A 16477-nucleotide genomic window follows, 5' to 3' on the forward strand; every position below is an offset into this window, starting at 1 on the left:
CGATTTCAGAAAAATTGAGTCAGAGTCAGAGTTTCTTTATTGTCATTCGCACCTCATGTGGTACATGTGGTGGAGCGAAATTATGTACACAGGGTCCCAGTTACATCCAACAATAAAATGTATAAGAAAAACAGTAATAACATCTAAGATATGAACTAAGAAAAACATCAACTAAATATACACTAAGCACTCATAACATAAAACATTGAACATCAGCACAAACATGAGCCATCTATTTTTTTTTATCTCCCCAATCACACTAGGCATTTTAAACTTTTATATGTAACACTATGAGAAATTAAAGAATTATAAGAAATTACCTATGTGTACAGTAAGCAAATCGTTTTTAACCATGCCTCTGACGTAAGGCCTCCAAATTGTACTTGGTTATATCTGCTGTTCATGAATCAGTTTGGATCTATTATTTTGTTACCATTAATGAAACCAATTTTATTTTTGTTTGATATATTGTTTAAATGATTCTTTTTGAGAAAATTATGTTAAATCAGGTGTTAAATTCTGTTTATCAGGTCTCTCTTGTAAATAAGTCCTCGAGGCTCAATGGGATTTACCTGTATAAATAAAGGTTGATTGATAAATGGTTTGTTGTCTCTCATTGCCATTGGTTTAAATTCCTGTCATTCAAATTCCCTTGCTTTGTTTTTTTCCTATTGGCTTAAGTTCCTGTCAATCAATTATTTTGTATCCGCCTTTTCCGGTCTAACAAAGCGTTTGTTTTCATCCGCGGTGTGCTCAGGCCGTCAGTGGGCGTTCCTCCTCCGCTGGCTCTTGATGCTGAGAAGGTTTTCTGCTTCTCGACCAGCTCTCCAGATGTTTCTCCCTACACTCGTAGAGGACATGCATCATTTCAAGCCGAGTCGAGACAGACTGTACACCACCCGGTGTTGTGGATGCTGCCATGTTCGAACCGGGACTATTATCCTGGGAACATGGTACATGGTACGTAAGATGGTTCTCGATAACGATTTAAACGCTAACGTCAGCGAGCGCTGTGTGGCTGTTAATAAGTCCGCATCAGGGAGTTACATAATCACTTCAGCTCTAGATCGGGTTAACGTTCTCTGTTAAATTTGATTTTTAGAGCTTCCGTGTGCATAATTGTTATCTCTACGCTTTTCGTTTGTTTGTTACAGTAGCTGTAACTCGTCGAGCTGATGCTAAACGGGATGCTAATGCTAGCGTTAGCGCGCTAACTTATCGGTTGTCTCTTTTCGTGCAGCTCACGAAAACTATTTTATTCCTCACAAAACAGACACACAAACAAATGCATTGCGTGTCGGGTTTCCTGCAAAGGCCCGAAAGAGATTTGGGGGGTGGGGATGGGGGGAGAGAGCCTCATGCGTGACATTGAACTTAGCGGATATTCGGCTAACAACGTATAACGGACCGGTGATCGAATCCGCAGCGTTAAAATAAAAAAATAAAAAACATTTATTTCTATTCTCATAATGACGAAGGGGTTTGTAACTTAAGTCGAGTGACTAGGTTTGTTTTTGTGCAATAGTTCTTAATCTGTGATTTTGTTGTCAATAAGGCCATTAATCATTAATGTTTCTCTCACAAATGTTTGGAAACAAACAAAGCTAGCTAATGTCTATTAAAAACATGTCAACACATTTATGTATTCTCTCTCCCATAATGTTCATTTTGCATGACTTATTTCTAAACCCATCTTTGCACGCGTCCTGTGAACTTTTTTAAAAACTTCCCTCTTAATTCATTTTATTTGATCATATTTCTGGTTGTTTTGTGTCACAATTCTGAGTTATTTTGCATCTAATTTTATTCTCCACACAGTTTATGTGTCTCAGAATGACCAGTTTGCTCAGACATTTGAATGCGCTTTTGGTCATTTTAACATATTTTGCCTTATTCTTGATCATCGTCCTCTTTTTGAACTTGACATTCATATGCGTTTGTTGATATCTCTGGCTTACTTTTTTAAAAGAGTGGACTTAAGAGACAAAACCTTTATTTAATAGTCACATTCGTAAATTAGGGGTTTGATTTGGATGGCACTTTGAGAAGCAATCACAAAAAAAATCCTACATTTCCCTCCCAACACTTAAAATCTCATAAGACAGATGTTTAAAATAAAGGAAGGACGCAGCACATGCTTAGATATCCATCCATCCGAGTGCGCGACAGTCGTACAGGTAAGATACAGATCTTTTAAGATTCTCGAAGCTGGTGCTGGTTTGTTTTATACACGCCGATTGTTTATTCTGAATTAAACTGGAGGTGGCAACTTTCTACAGAACTTATCACCAGGATGACTAATAAGGATTGCGCCTGGGTGGTGTCAATAAATCAATTTCTTGCTTTATTTATTTCAGTATCTCCAAGCAGACAAAAAATCTTGCATGGAAAGTTTTCAATTGACTCTAAAATGCGCTACAAAAAAATGCCTAAAACCTGTTAAAGCCGGTGATATTTGGATGGTAGTTTGTTTAGTAAAAAAAAAAAATCCTCTGCTTCTCTCAGGTGGTCAACCTGCTGATGGGCATCCTGCTGACTGTGGCTGTGACGCACCCAGAGAATGTACCTACTATTGACCTGCAGTATGAGGTCATTGACCATTACTTTGCCTCCGACAGGATGTCTGGTAAGAAAATAACAATAAGCACTAATGTCTTAGTTTATTAAATGTTTACACATAAAAAAAAAAAAAAAGAAGCAATGTGAAATCCGTTATCTTTACCCGCTTCTTCCTTTTCGGATTGCGGGGGTCACTGGTGGTGACCATATCCAGCAGTCACTGGGCGAGAGTAGGGGGGCACCCTGGACAGGTCTCCAGTCCATCACAGGGACACAAACGAGACAAACAACCATTCACTTGCTCGCTCACACCTAGGGAGCACGTGTCAAACTGAAGGCCCAGGGGCCAAATGTGGCCCTCGTTGACATCTTATCTGGCCCCCAAGATGATGTGGAAAAACGTCATATATTTCTATCGCTTGAATTTTTTCAGTAATCTTTGATTATGATGTCGAAAGCGCAACAGAGAATATCAAATGAGACCAATCAAACTCTTGTTGAGGAACCTGTGACCAAGACAATATGCTGGGTATCTGATTTGTGTTAATGTAGTTTCTGAACTCGGTCCTTAGTTTGAAAAAAGGTTTTACTTTTGGCCCCCTTTTGTAAGTGAGTTTAATCGGCCTAACATGCAAGTTTTTGTTCTGTGGAAGGAAACCGAAGTACCCGGAGAAAACCCCACTCATGCACGGAGTGAACATGCAAACTCCACCCAGAAAGGCCCCCGGCCAGGGTTCGATCAAGCAACCTTGCTGAGCGGCGGCAGCTCTACCTACTGAGCCACCGTGCTGCCTGCAGTGTGAAATCTTTGAAATAATTAAAAATATTTCTGCCTCATCTTTCCAAACCATAGTGTCATAAAGTCTTTGTGATGTTTAGTGGCGCTTATGTTGTTCCAAACAAGTTGTTCCTTTAAAGACTTATGTTTGGCCTCCGTGTGCTGGATGAGGATCTGCTCAAGGTTCTTTCTAGTTGGCTTCTTCTGTGTGTGTGTGTGTGTTTTTAACAGTGACTCAGTGGAAAGAAGGAGAAACAACTGCTGTGGTCCGACTTTCCTTTAAGTGGAATAAGTCGACACGCAGGGCTCCAGAGGTTGTCCAACAAAAACAGTCAGACTACTTTATTACTGAGAACTTATATTACACTTTCATTAGTCATTGCTTGTTTTTTTCCAAGGCCAAGGAAAATGTAGAAGTTATGTAATGCATTTACAGAAGATTTTATGGCTGAGTGATGACATTTAATCTTTAATAATAATAATAATAAACAAGAAGTCCAAAAGACTCCCCTGGGAGTCAAATAATCTTTCAAAGCGGAATATTGAATACTGAAGATGCCACGTTGTTGAAAATCATTCTTGCATGCATGTCTGTGGCCTCCCAATTCCCACAACTTTGTTGTACCAAGAAACAATTTGCACCGTTATGATGTCAGTTTTACACCAGAACATTCAGTTTTTACCTAAAATAATTTAAAATGACAATAATGAAGAAATAACAAAACAAATGATTCATCATTTTCTAATCAGATTCATTTAACAATTACTGAAGTAATAAAAGGCAGTCAATGAAAATAGTTTCATCGCAGCTCTGCTCAGAACTGTTAACATTAGAAAAATTAATCTGGATGTAGGACGTCTTTTAGCACCGTTACGATTTTGACAGTAATAATAACGGGGTTCTGGTCTTTGATCAGTCCATCAAAACTCTCTTATTACATGTCTTTTAAAAGATCTCGGAACTGTAACAATAAATCTGCCAGTTAAGTTTTAAAACACACGGCTCGTTGGCAGTTTGTCTCAGATTTCAGTTTCAAACAACGACGCTTCAAGCTACTGAACTATAAAGAACCTTGAGTCGACTGCATCACTGCAGTCGTTTTCCCAGAACAACAGTTAAGAAGTGAGAGGCTGATTGATAAGGGAGAAAAGGATATGAAAGGAAGAGCGTTTAATTATCCTGGGCCGAACCTCATATCTTCCCTGACCCAGCTGAAAGGGAGCAGCTTAATGCTCCCCAGAGCTGCCCTTTCAAACAAAGTGATTTGGCCCTGGAGACCGTCCACTTATCAGTGTCAGAAGATCACAGCTGCTTCCTCAAGCACAGACGGACATAAAGAAATCCATCCTCACTAAACATCTGGAGATACGCATGTGTTGAATATAAGCAGCCTGAATTTGTTTCTTTCTCTTGAACAGAAAACGCCTGCGTTGGATTTGCCATCTCTCTGCTGATGCTCACCATCAGTGCTATGATGGTGTACGGAGCCATTACTGTAAGTGTGTCAAGTACCTGAAATAAAATGCGGTTGTGTGTTTTTTAAAACGCAATAGCTGTCAAAATATGCAACATTTCAATGTTTTGCTTTTGAATTTGTATGCTTCCAACACAATTTCTGCAGGATTAAATGAGTGTTTGGAGGTAAATGTGACTTGAACTTATCAGGGTAAAACTTGCGATAGAGAACAGCAAATATTTCTAAATTTAGCGGTCCGTTACGGTAATTCTCTGGTTAGAGAATTATTGTAACTGTTCTTTCATCTGTCAAGCTCTCTCTGTCATCTTAGCCTCAGTTTTTGCTTTAATACTCTGCACTGCTCAATTTCCTCCACCAAAATGACTTATTTCTGTCGACTCTCATCAGGACCGATTTTAGTCGCCAGAGAAGAACTTAACTTTTTCACTTTGGACTCGACACTGTCCTTCCTCTGACTTTGTTTACATCTGGAGATTATTTTTCCAACTCATCTATTGCGCTCCAAGACCGCTCGATGTGCACCCGCCAGTGTTTGTATGTAAACAAAACGACTCAACAAAACACGACTTTGCTCATTTCATTCATTTATGATTCGGTAGACTTTTGGTAGTGAATGATACGCATTTAATGGTTATTTTTAATCATAGATGATGCAAAAAAATTCAAATCAGACATTGAAAAATACTGTATTTTGACATATATTATGGTTTTAAAGCATATATCATTTTAAAAAGCTGTAATATATAGTAAAATATATACATATACTTGAACTTTCAAATTGGTGCATGAGAGTGACATGGTAAAGATGTAGTAATGGCATAATTATGAATTTCACAGCACTCGCCTTGCTTTTTAAAAAAAAATCTAACGTACATTTAGCAGTTTGTTGAAAGGAACGTGGTTCTGTGGCTCTTTACCACAAATTACTGTTCTATTTATTATGTTTACCTCCCAGACCGGCCTCATGGCATCAAGACCAACAGGTTTGATGGCTTTTTCTTGTGGACCTGTATTAAGCTGCTAGTTGGGATGACAGTGCAGTTAAAGTATGATAAGCATCTGCCTCCTGAACACCGAGTGTGCAGGTAGTACATGCAAGAGTCATACTTTTACTATTTCAGTTACATCCTTCTTGAAAGCGATAGCAGACACGGCGTAGGGCGCCTGTTTCAGTATGGCTGTAGCATTTCTAAATGTTAGGAGTGAAGTAGACTTTTGTCAAAGCTGTGCTTTCCTGTGTTTTTTATAGAAGAATAAACCCCAAAGACGAATCATTTTGCTCATTTCAAACCCTCTCTATGCACTTGTAATATACCAACACAAGGTAGTAAGGATTATTTTAATATCCTCTAAATCCAATCTGTATCAAAGACTTGGAAAATATTCAAAGCCCTTAATCACAAAACAGATTTTTTTTCTATGGAAAATGTTTAAAAACACTCCCATTAGCTTTTGTTGACACGTTTGACCCTCATGTATAAACGTTATGCTAAGAAAAGTGCTCAGAGAGCTGATTGGAACAGGCACAATGGTTCTACAGAATTCAAGTTTTGTCTTTATGTCAACCCGAGTCATTTTTATCGCCGTTTGCCGTCCCCGACCTCAGCATCGCGACGGATGGCTCATCCCGTTCTTCTGCTACCAGCTGTTTGACTTCGCTCTGAGCTGCCTGGTGGCCATCAGTTCTCTCACCTACCTGCCCAGGATCAGGGACTACTTGGATCAGCTGGTCAGTCGCAACAGTCCAGAGTCTAAATTTGTTGTTGACATGCAGCCTTCTTGTTTACTTTGTAGCACCAGCTCTGTATGACCTTTTACAGGGACTTTGTACTCTCTGTAACGATAATAAATGAAGTATATAGGATATTTAGTGTCAAACTAATTATGAACTATATGAAAAAAATGTTGGGTTTTTTGTGTTTTTTGTGAAATTTATTATCAGGAAGTAACAGTTTTTGTGATTTTTGTAAATTGGATAATTCTTAAAAAGTAAAATACATCTGAATGGTTCCCAACACTGGTCCTTGCAGAACACCATCCTGCATGTTTGAGGAAGTACAGTAATTAAATCACTGAATGTGGTGTGTTGGAGCAGGAAACAACTAAAACATGCAGGATGCTGTTCCTAAATAGAAGACCAACACTACATGTGATGAGCTGTGCAGTTAGTTGGGAATTATTTTATACACTGGCACAAAAACAGGGATTTAAAAATAATAATGATTCAGTTATATAGTCAGGGCTTGATGCCGTTAAGAGAATTTTCCAGATGCTCTCCAAATGTTTTTTTTTTCTACTACAAGAGGACACTGGTGGGATTAAAGGACATGAGTTATAGCAAATAGTACATTTATTTTTCTCCAATCAGAAAAAGAAATGGGGTCCTTCTGCCCCAGTGTTGGTTACATTTGAGTGTTTTTCTTGGTTTATTTGGTGAAACGTTGATGTTGATGTGAGCTGAATGATAGGTTAGAACTTGAACTATCCAACGCTGCTCTTTTGGTTTTCTCAGCCAGATTTCCCGTACAAGGATTACCTCCTTTCTCTGAACTCCAGCTGCCTGCTGCTTTTTGTGCTGGTCTTCTTCGCCTTCCTCATCATCCTTAAGGTGAAGCATCGGTTGTTAACAGTCGATGCATACATGCAATCTCGATTCAAGCGATGTCCCTTGGTGTCATCCAAGAAATGTCATTTGGGAAACTGAGACGACTGTAAACGTACGAGTGTGATCCTCTGTTCTTCAGGCTTACTTGATCAACTGTGTGTGGAACTGCTACAAGTACATTAACAACAGGAACATGCCAGAGCTCGCCGTGTACCCTGCTTTTGAGACTCCTCCCCAGGTAGGTCGGACTGCAAATATGCACAGGAGGTTCCAGGAGACCATATCTTCTTTATTCTACTTCTAATTATCTGTGTGGACATTTCATCAGTTTCACTTACATGTCTCTCACTTTTACTCCTTCTATAGGTAAATACAACATGAATTGTATCATTTAGTGCTCTACTTTTATTGTTCTTAACATTATGAAATGTCCATTAAATGACAAGATCACTTACATCACTGGGTTCAATCCCCGGTTGGGCCTGGGGATCTTTCTGTGTGAAGTTTGCATGTTGTTCTCGTGCTTGCATGGATTTTCACTGGGTACTCCGGTTTCCTCCCACAGACCAATAACATGCATGTTAGGCTGCCTTAGGCCCAGGCCTCCCTGGCAAAGGAGATCTGTGATCTCAATGGGATTTGCCTGGTTAAATAAAGGTTAATAATATTAATAATAAAACTCGTTTCTGAACATTTCAGTGCTTTAAGAAATGGCTGCACACTTTACACAACATATTAACAATTAAAACCTCACCACAGAGGGGGCAATTTAAACCCTTAAACGTGAACTTTTTTAGATAATCATTTATCTCTTATGGGTTTAAATGAGGAATTTAGTGTCAGACCTTTTACTTTTGACTCTTACTTTTTTATATGCATTTTAATGTACTAATTATTTGAAATGATAAGGTTTAACAAATGTCTTTAAAGTTTTGAAACAGGTGTTTGTGTTCTTAAAGATGGCGACTTTCAGTTCAGTTTGCAGAAGTTATCTCAGGAAATTGAACAAATACATTCATATGCATAAAAATTCAATTAGTAACATTATTTATGTAAGGTAGGGTAGCCTGCAGATTTCATCGAGTCTTCATTTTGTCACAGTTTCCCATCCTGAGCAGGCACAAGACAACAGTGGAAAGGAAAAACTCCCTCATGAGGAAGAAGCCTCCTGCAGAACCAGGCTCAGGACAAGCGGCCATCTGCTTTCACAGTTTGCTAGTGTGATGAAGTGCAGTGTATTATGAAGCTGTTCAATGGTACGGGGGGAAGATCTTTCAGTTCTCAGGCTCCTCTCTTGTGGAACCAACTTCTAGTTTATGTCTGCTGACACATTGTCCAGTTTTAAGACTGGGCTTAAGACTTTCCTTTTGGATAAATCCTATAGTTAAGGTTGGCTTGTTATGCTGCTATAGGCTTAGACTACTAGAGGACAAATTGACTTAATTTCTTCAAATTAATACTAATGCATAAACATTAATATTTTGCATTTAAAATTATTTCAATCTTAACATGTGATTCTCAACATGCTATTATGTATCTGTTCCTCCTTCCTGCTCCTCTCAAACCCAGCCGGTCGAAGCAGATGGCCGCTTGTCCTGAGCCTGGTTCTGCTAAGGGTTTCTTTCGCATGGGAAGGGAGTTTTTTTCCTTTCCACTGTCGCCTTTATGCTTGCTCAGGATGAGTGCGACAAAGTTGAGACTCAAAGTAGTCTGCTGGCTCCTCAGATAAATAATGTTACTTTTTATGTATGTGATTGTTTTTGTATAGAGTGCCCTGAGACAACTTCTGTTGTGACTTGGTGTTAATACCTGGGTATATCCCAGGTGCGATGGGTTAAATGCAAATAACTAATTTTGCCAATGTATGGGAACATACAAAGATGACAACACATAGCTATATATATATATATATATATATATATATATATATATATATATATATATATATATATACATATATACACACAAATTATAAACTGAATTGAGTTCTATGGTTCCTTTGTGTAATTCTCCATTCCAGTCAGCAGGCGGCGCCAAATGTGTGTGTGCATAATCATGGTTGTTTTGCAAGAAAGCCAAGATTCTCTTCCATTTCTTTACTCCACAAATTAAATTTCTTGTCAGTTATTAGTCCATTAACAAACATTAAAATAAAGGTAATAAAATCTGTCTTAATTTTTTTTAACCTTGAAGATAAACACAATCTAATTTCAGAAGTTCAGTTTTTCAGCTAATTTCTAGTTTAGCTTTTTAAGCCTTTTTCCAACTAAGTTCATATTTATATTAAACTGCCAGAGTTGCTCGACTTGTGTAGATCGTTTCCATCTTGCATTGTATTTGTCAAATTTTAGGTTTATTTATAAAAATGTAAAGAACCTGCATGTGTGCTTTGTTTTATTAAGAAGCCAATGAATCTAACCAGGTTTTTTTGTGTTTTTTTTAAGTACATCCTTCCCACCTATGAGATGGCAATGAAGATGCCAGAGAAGGACCCCCCTCCCCCCTACATGCCAGCCTAATCATCAGCCATGTTGCCAAAATGCACACCCAGCCATCATATGCATTCCTACATACCCCCTCAGCCCATTCTGAACACCATTATGCCCTTACCCCCGTCTGAACGGCCTCGAAAGATGTTTGTTTTGTTCCCTCCACTGTCGTTCTCTCTCTCTCTCTTAAGAGCATCCTGGCGATGTGAAAGGAAAAAGGTGGGAAGCTAAAGTTTGTGTGAAAATGACGAATGAATGAAAACAGTGAAATTAAAGAAATCCTTTTGTTTCCACTCTACGCCCTCAACCTTTTTTAACTCTTAGTAAAGGGATCAGTGGAAATTATGCTAAATTTCTCATCAATCCAGCAGCATCCTGTTAATGGATCAATATATGAAGTGTCAAAAAGATTTTTAAAAAAACATGACCATCTGCTTATTAGAGTCCTTATTGTTGAATTGTGTTACGGTTTTCCTGTGTTTGTTGAGACCTTGGCTGCTCCACCAGTCTTGAATAGTCTTTAGCACCTTTTTGTTTTATTTATTTAGCTTTGCTGTAGTCCGGTTCACCACCCCAGCAGACATCGCTTTGCTTCCATGATGTTTGAGCAAAGCTGCAGAATAGTTTTCCAGCTGGGACCGAGAGGAGAGAGCACCGACGATGGCGGCTCGTTCTCTCCGTCTCTTCTCTCACCTCTGGAGCAAAACCACTCGTCTTGTGAACATTAGTTGTTGCATGTTTATCAACGCATACTTCATTACTTTACTTGTAAAATGGTTTTATCCCAGTGGAAATTCAATTAACTTCAATAAACGTCTAAAAAAAAAAAAAAAGTCTGATCGTTTGTTTCACGTGCTGAGGGGAAGCGTTTTGATCAGGGGTTTTTTGTCCTTCACATAAATTTAAATATTGAATTGTGTAGTTTTTTGAACAATCTGAAGAGATTTGCTTCAAAGCCTTTTCACTAATACTCCAGGAGAATTAGACAAACAGAAAGTTAGGTTAAGATTTTTAAACATCAAACCATAATTTGCATAAATTAAAATTTCTCATGTCACTCATAATTTACAACAGTAGTTTTATTACTGCTTGAAAGTTGTGGCTCATAAGCATTTCATAAAGTGCTTTTAGCGTACATTTGTGCTGTTCCTGCATTCTTTCCTACTTGATTTTCTGATTTTGTCATTAAAGTTTATAACAAAAGGAGGTAAAAGTCAGAATTACTTTTCTCAATGCAAAGAAATATGCAAATCAAATCTTTAAGCTCTACATATAAACATGCAGAATTTAGACACTAAATGACACGAGCAGCTTTGATCATCAACCCTCCACATGCAGGAGTTCACCCCGTCCTGCAGGTCCGGTCTCACCTTTGGATTGGACGCACAGTCTGACGCGGCTCAGAGATCCCCTCATATGCAGAGGCGGTCGGACCCCCGCAGAGCCGAGCAGAACCCTCCTGATCCCCAGACAGATCAGAGCAGAGGGAAACTTGCTGACGACGATGAAGCCTTTTCTCCGGAGCCTCCTCTTCTGCACTTTGCTGCTGCTGTGTGATGTTTCGCAGGCCACATATCACCTCAGAGCTGGAGATCCTCATGTTATAACGGCACAAAGTTATGCTCAGACCAGAAACAATGGACGACCACCTTTCAGGACCCTGAATCCAATAAGTATGTATCTCAAAACCCTCTGTTGGTTCTCAAAGCTGTATGCCGCTTTTCTTGTGACAGACAAAACTTTGAGTTTTCATTTTAATGCTGCTAACACTGCACGGCTTTCCTCTGCCACTATTTTCTTGTAGCTATAGAGTCTAGTATGTTAAGTTAGCACTTGTAAATAAGCACAAAAATTATTGATGTTAATTAATCCTATAATAAAGCCTATAACAAAGTTTATACTTGTAATAAAACTTATATTTCAAGGCCATCGCTGAAAAAAAAATAAAAAACTTTCTGCCACAAAGTTTCAGCTTAGCACAAAGACTGAACAAACTCAAAACTAAATGAGGAAAAGTAATCAACCTATGTTTTACTTTTGGACAGCTTTTTAGGCAGGGGCACCACCAAAGGGGAACCAGGGAGGGCAATGGCCATGTTTAAAAAAATTTTACAAAAAGAAAAAGTGGCTCCTGTTGGCCAGTTTTATCATCTTGAGTCCCAAGTATTTGCTTGGTGTGCATTTTTAACTTACCCCAGCTGTTAAGGATTAGTAAACCCTTAAACCCTCAAACATATCGTTTTAAACTAGGAGTTAAAAATGCAAATAGTTTTAATTGAATTGGGAAAAAAAAAAAGAAAAAAAAAAAAGAAGTTTAGTCCCACTGAATAAACAACTGGTCTAAGACCAGTTTCCTCAACATTAAGATGCACTGTTTCAGGAGGTTATGCAAATATATTTAATATAAATTTAGGAGAGAACAAGCTTCTATTAAGTTTAGTGACAGTGTTCTCAACAAGTAATTTAAACTGTAAATTAAACTGTTTTAGGTGCTTAATACCATTTTAATGTTTCAGTATGATTTGGCGTTTCTGCTGTTTTGTAGCTTAATTAAAAATAATAAAGTATGACTATTGACAGTATGACAGGTACACCATTTCCCTCCTAAATGCAGGCAAGTAAATGTCTACGCGAGTGGTTCCCAACACTGGTCCTTGAGGAACACCGTTCTACATGTTTTAGCCGTCTTCCTGCTTTGACGCACCTGAGTTGAATGATTTAGTGATCAACAGGCTTCGGCAAAACTTAAGTAATTAAATCATTGAATCAGGTGTATTGAAGCAGGGAAACCACTACAGGGTGGTGTTCCTCAGGGACCAGGGTTGGGAACCATTGGTTTTGTCCCTTTACGACAGTTTTTCAAACAAACAATGCATGACAGACTCTAAACTTACGAGAGAGGCGGGGGTTCACAAGCTTCATTTCAGCTCTGCAAGACTTCCACTAATCCTTTGTCTGCGCTGTAGAGAAAATAAACTTATTTCTAATGTTTTACTAGCATTTTCTGCAATGACAACTTACACAAATTTCATGTTTACTTTCTATGAACCTACTAATGTTTTCTATCACTTCTCCTTTCTGGTGGGTCTGTAGATCACAGAAGTGATTACACATATAGAGGAGGGTATCACTACCACTACCAGCCACCAAGGATGCACCCACCTGTACTGTATCGACCTCTATCTCCACCAGTGACTTACCACAGGCCCGCAGTCCCCGTGCCGCCCTATCACCACAGGTTCAATGGGCCAGTGGCGCCACACACGCATCACATATACAAAGGTCTATCTCCACCAGTTGTCCATCCCTATCATAGGCTCAACGGCCCATTCCCTTACAAAGTGAAAGGTCCATGTCCAACGAAGTCTAACTCAACACCGCCATTTGTTCTAGTCACCCCTACCGTCTTTCCGAAACCTCCAGAGCCAACAGTGGTGCCTAGTCTGCCAGCAACTACGATGGCAACACTGACAGCCATTATGACCGCTGGGCCACCAGCTCCTGGAATGCTACTGGTCAGTACCCAAAGCGGCTTCATCACCACCATCAGTCCTGTGGAGACAGGTAGAATATTACCAGTTGGGTTTGCTTTTCAATCCCAAAAAAAAAAAAAAAACGCTACTTGGTGTTTGTTTCACTTATGTTGAAAAGACAGTAATGTGTAGAAAATACACAAGTTTGTCAAGAATACCAGTGTCACAGATGTTGGGTAGCATGACTGGTCAAAAACTAATGAGCAAAATTGAATCTCTAGAAAACTTCAGGAGTAACAGATAATTATTTTTATCAAACCAAAAGGTAAAACATAGAACTACAAAGCACAGAGATTCAGGTTCGATGTGCAGGATGTGCATGTAAATAAAAACTGGGATCCTAACACCGTCTTCATGTTCAGGTGTGTCGTCACTTTTCATGACCTGAACATCAAACATCCTTTTCATTCAGGAAAATGAGATGGGTAAAACTCCAAAATGATGCATCGTATGTCCTTTGGCATACGGTATCATTTTAGTGAAAACAAAACGTGCGGAGATGCACAGCAGTTTTGTTTTGTTCCTATGGGAACACGTGTTGTGCATCTCAAAACTTCTATTGCGAAAATACAAGAGAAACTAGTTAAATGGACTTATTTGTGCCATGGTTTGGTTGATCATCAGAGACAGACTCTCAGTGCAGGAGCCGTCCTCTGGACCTGGTCTTCATCATCGACAGCTCTCGCAGCGTGCGCCCCGCAGAGTTTGAGAAGGTCAAAATATTCCTGGCTAACATGATCGACACCCTCGACGTGGGCCCAGATGCCACCAGAGTGGCTGTGGTCAACTACGCCAGCACGGTGAAGATAGAGTTCCTGCTCAAAAACCACTTCAACAAGCTTGAGTTGAAAAAATCCATCGCACGAATTGACCCTTTGGCAACTGGCACCATGACCGGCCTCGCCATCAAGACGGCGATGAGCGAAGCCTTCACCGAGCAGTCCGGAGCTCGGCCGCGCTCCAGAAACATCTCCAAGGTGGGCATCATTGTGACAGATGGAAGACCTCAAGACCAGGTAGAAGAAGTGTCCGCTGAAGCCCGAGCCTCGGGCGTCGAGATCTACGCTGTGGGCGTGGACCGCGCAGACATGAAGTCCCTGCAGCTGATGGCCAGCGTCCCTCTGGAGGACCACGTCTTCTACGTGGAGACCTACGGCGTCATCGAGAAGCTCACCTCCAAGTTCAGGGAAACCCTGTGCGGTAGGACAAAGAAGGGCCTTCCCACAATTAACCCCAGCCTCAGTGAGGGCACCTTCAGTCTACAGTCGGGGCTGATGCAGAATCAAGATAAATTTACTAACTCATTGGTGAACTTTAACCTCTGAAACGAGGAAAATTACAACAGCAGATGTTCTCAGCCCCCTCGTGGACTGCAGATGTCGGCACGAGAACGCACCACGAAAAGTTGAAAGTCTCAAAACTTTTAGCTTAGTTTAAAAAATGTTTGATTTTTAGAGTCCTTATAGTTTGAATGTTTTGTGTTTGAAATGATTTTGTACAGCCAAACCTCATGTCTAGACAACCCAATTCAGATTAATGTAATAAAACCATGTGATCAACGGCTGATTATAGGCTGAATTTCAAATATCCGCATGCACGTTAACAGGCATGTGGATAAAAACGTCAGTAATAAGAAATTTGCTCAGTCGAGTAACAAATCTTCAAGGAAATCCATCACTAGCTTTGACAGCTGAGATTTTGCTGTAAAACTGAAATTATGTTTTCCCTCTGTTTCTCAGAGATTTTATTTCATGTCCAACACAGAAATACGAACATTTTAATCATAAACACACACTGGCCACTTCATCAGGTACGTCTGACAAAGTCAGGCCCTCTGGACGTTTTTTTGTTGAAACGTTTCATCTTTCATCCAAAAGACTTCATCAGTCTGAGGAGCCACAACAAACTGTCTTAAAAGCTCCTTCACATAGTGGGTCAACCAGTTTGATGGTGATTCAATGGTTTCTGGAGTCCGTCTTCTCCCCCGCTGGCTCATTTGAGGCAATCATGGCCACAGTGGTTTAAAACATCCTGATTGATTCCTGACAGAAACCGTCCAGAGGACCTGATTTAACTTTGTTAGATTTTTCTACCTGGAATATTGAGCATGAATCGGGATATTCATCAGGTACACTTAATAATTGGTTGTTAACACAAAAAGCCAATCAGCCAGTCACACAGCAACAACGTGCCTTTAGGCATCTACACGTGAAGACTTGAAGTGGGCATCAATGAAAAACAGGGATTTGAGGGACTTCGTGGTTGGTGGTGCCAGACGGGACGCTCTGATCCTCTGGAATTTTTATGCACAACCATCTCCAGGGTTTACAGACAACTCACCAGACCAGGCAAGGGTTTTCCAAGCTCTTTATGTCCCACTCTGGTGAGCCTGTGAGGATCATTTTCTGTTTTTAGCTGGTTGTGGTCGCACCCTGTGTGGTCTTCTGCTGCCTTCCTTCAAGGCTGGACGTGTTGTGCATTCAGAGATGGTGTTCTGCATTTCTGGGTTGTAAAAAAAAAAAAAAGGTTATTGGAACTACTGTTGCCTTTTTATCATCTCAAACCAGTGTACCTAATAAAGTGACCAGTGGGTGTTCAATTTAGCTGAACTACATCAGCAAACTGTGCATTAAAAAAAAAATACAGAAAAACATCAGCAGTCATCTTACCACAATCCACCTGCTGCACTGTATTCTATATAAAATAAAATCTTTACCCCTGTCACCATGACAGCTTTATCCTTTACATATACATACATATTAAGTGGGGTTCTTATCAACTGTTAACCTACTTATAGTAGTCAGGAGTTGACTATTCTCAGTTTGGAGAATCAGAGAGAAGTTTTCATGAAGGACTCAGTCAGTCTGGGGCTCGTTCCAAAGCTAAAACAGACTGAAAAATAAAATGTCTCAAAAACATGTACAGTAAGAGTAACTGTTTGCAATTACAGTAGTAATGCAGAATTATTTGCAGTAAGGGATATATATATTATATATATATATATATATATATATATATATATATATATATATATA

The 16477-nt window shown here is 39.5% G+C and overlaps 2 protein-coding genes across 2 annotated transcripts in view; both read left to right on the forward strand.

The window, feature by feature from the left end:
* The first annotated feature begins 752 nt into the window (after positions 1–752).
* Positions 753–10742, forward strand: laptm4a (lysosomal protein transmembrane 4 alpha). The gene is made up of 7 exons (XM_037685887.1): positions 753–960; positions 2506–2626; positions 4757–4833; positions 6422–6544; positions 7328–7423; positions 7560–7658; positions 9865–10742. Exons 1-7 carry the CDS (start codon positions 793–795, stop codon positions 9937–9939), a joined length of 759 nt encoding a protein of 252 aa, XP_037541815.1. The 5' UTR covers positions 753–792; the 3' UTR covers positions 9940–10742.
* A 619-nt stretch (positions 10743–11361) lies between these two features.
* The window catches only part of matn3a (matrilin 3a), a 6206-nt gene continuing 1090 nt past the window's right edge, over positions 11362–16477 (forward strand). The window contains exons 1-2 of the mRNA XM_037685170.1: positions 11362–11582; positions 14067–14642. Coding sequence (XP_037541098.1) covers positions 11414–11582; positions 14067–14642 — 745 coding nt within the window. The 5' untranslated portion in view covers positions 11362–11413. The remainder of the gene's footprint in view (positions 11583–14066; positions 14643–16477) is intronic.

This window comes from Nematolebias whitei, chromosome 12, assembly GCF_014905685.2.
Source record: "Nematolebias whitei isolate Nwh7 chromosome 12, NemWhi1, whole genome shotgun sequence".
Lineage (NCBI taxonomy): Eukaryota > Metazoa > Chordata > Actinopteri > Cyprinodontiformes > Rivulidae > Nematolebias > Nematolebias whitei.

Coding starts and splice junctions, on each gene's coding strand:
- laptm4a (XM_037685887.1), top strand. CDS start 793: ATGCTGAGAAGGTTTTCTGCTTCTCGACCAGCTCTCCAGATGTTTCTC. Junction 961..2,505: donor TCCTGGGAACATGGTACATG/GTACGTAAGATG, acceptor TGCTTCTCTCAG/GTGGTCAACCTGCTGATGGG. Junction 4,834..6,421: donor TGGTGTACGGAGCCATTACT/GTAAGTGTGTCA, acceptor CCCCGACCTCAG/CATCGCGACGGATGGCTCAT.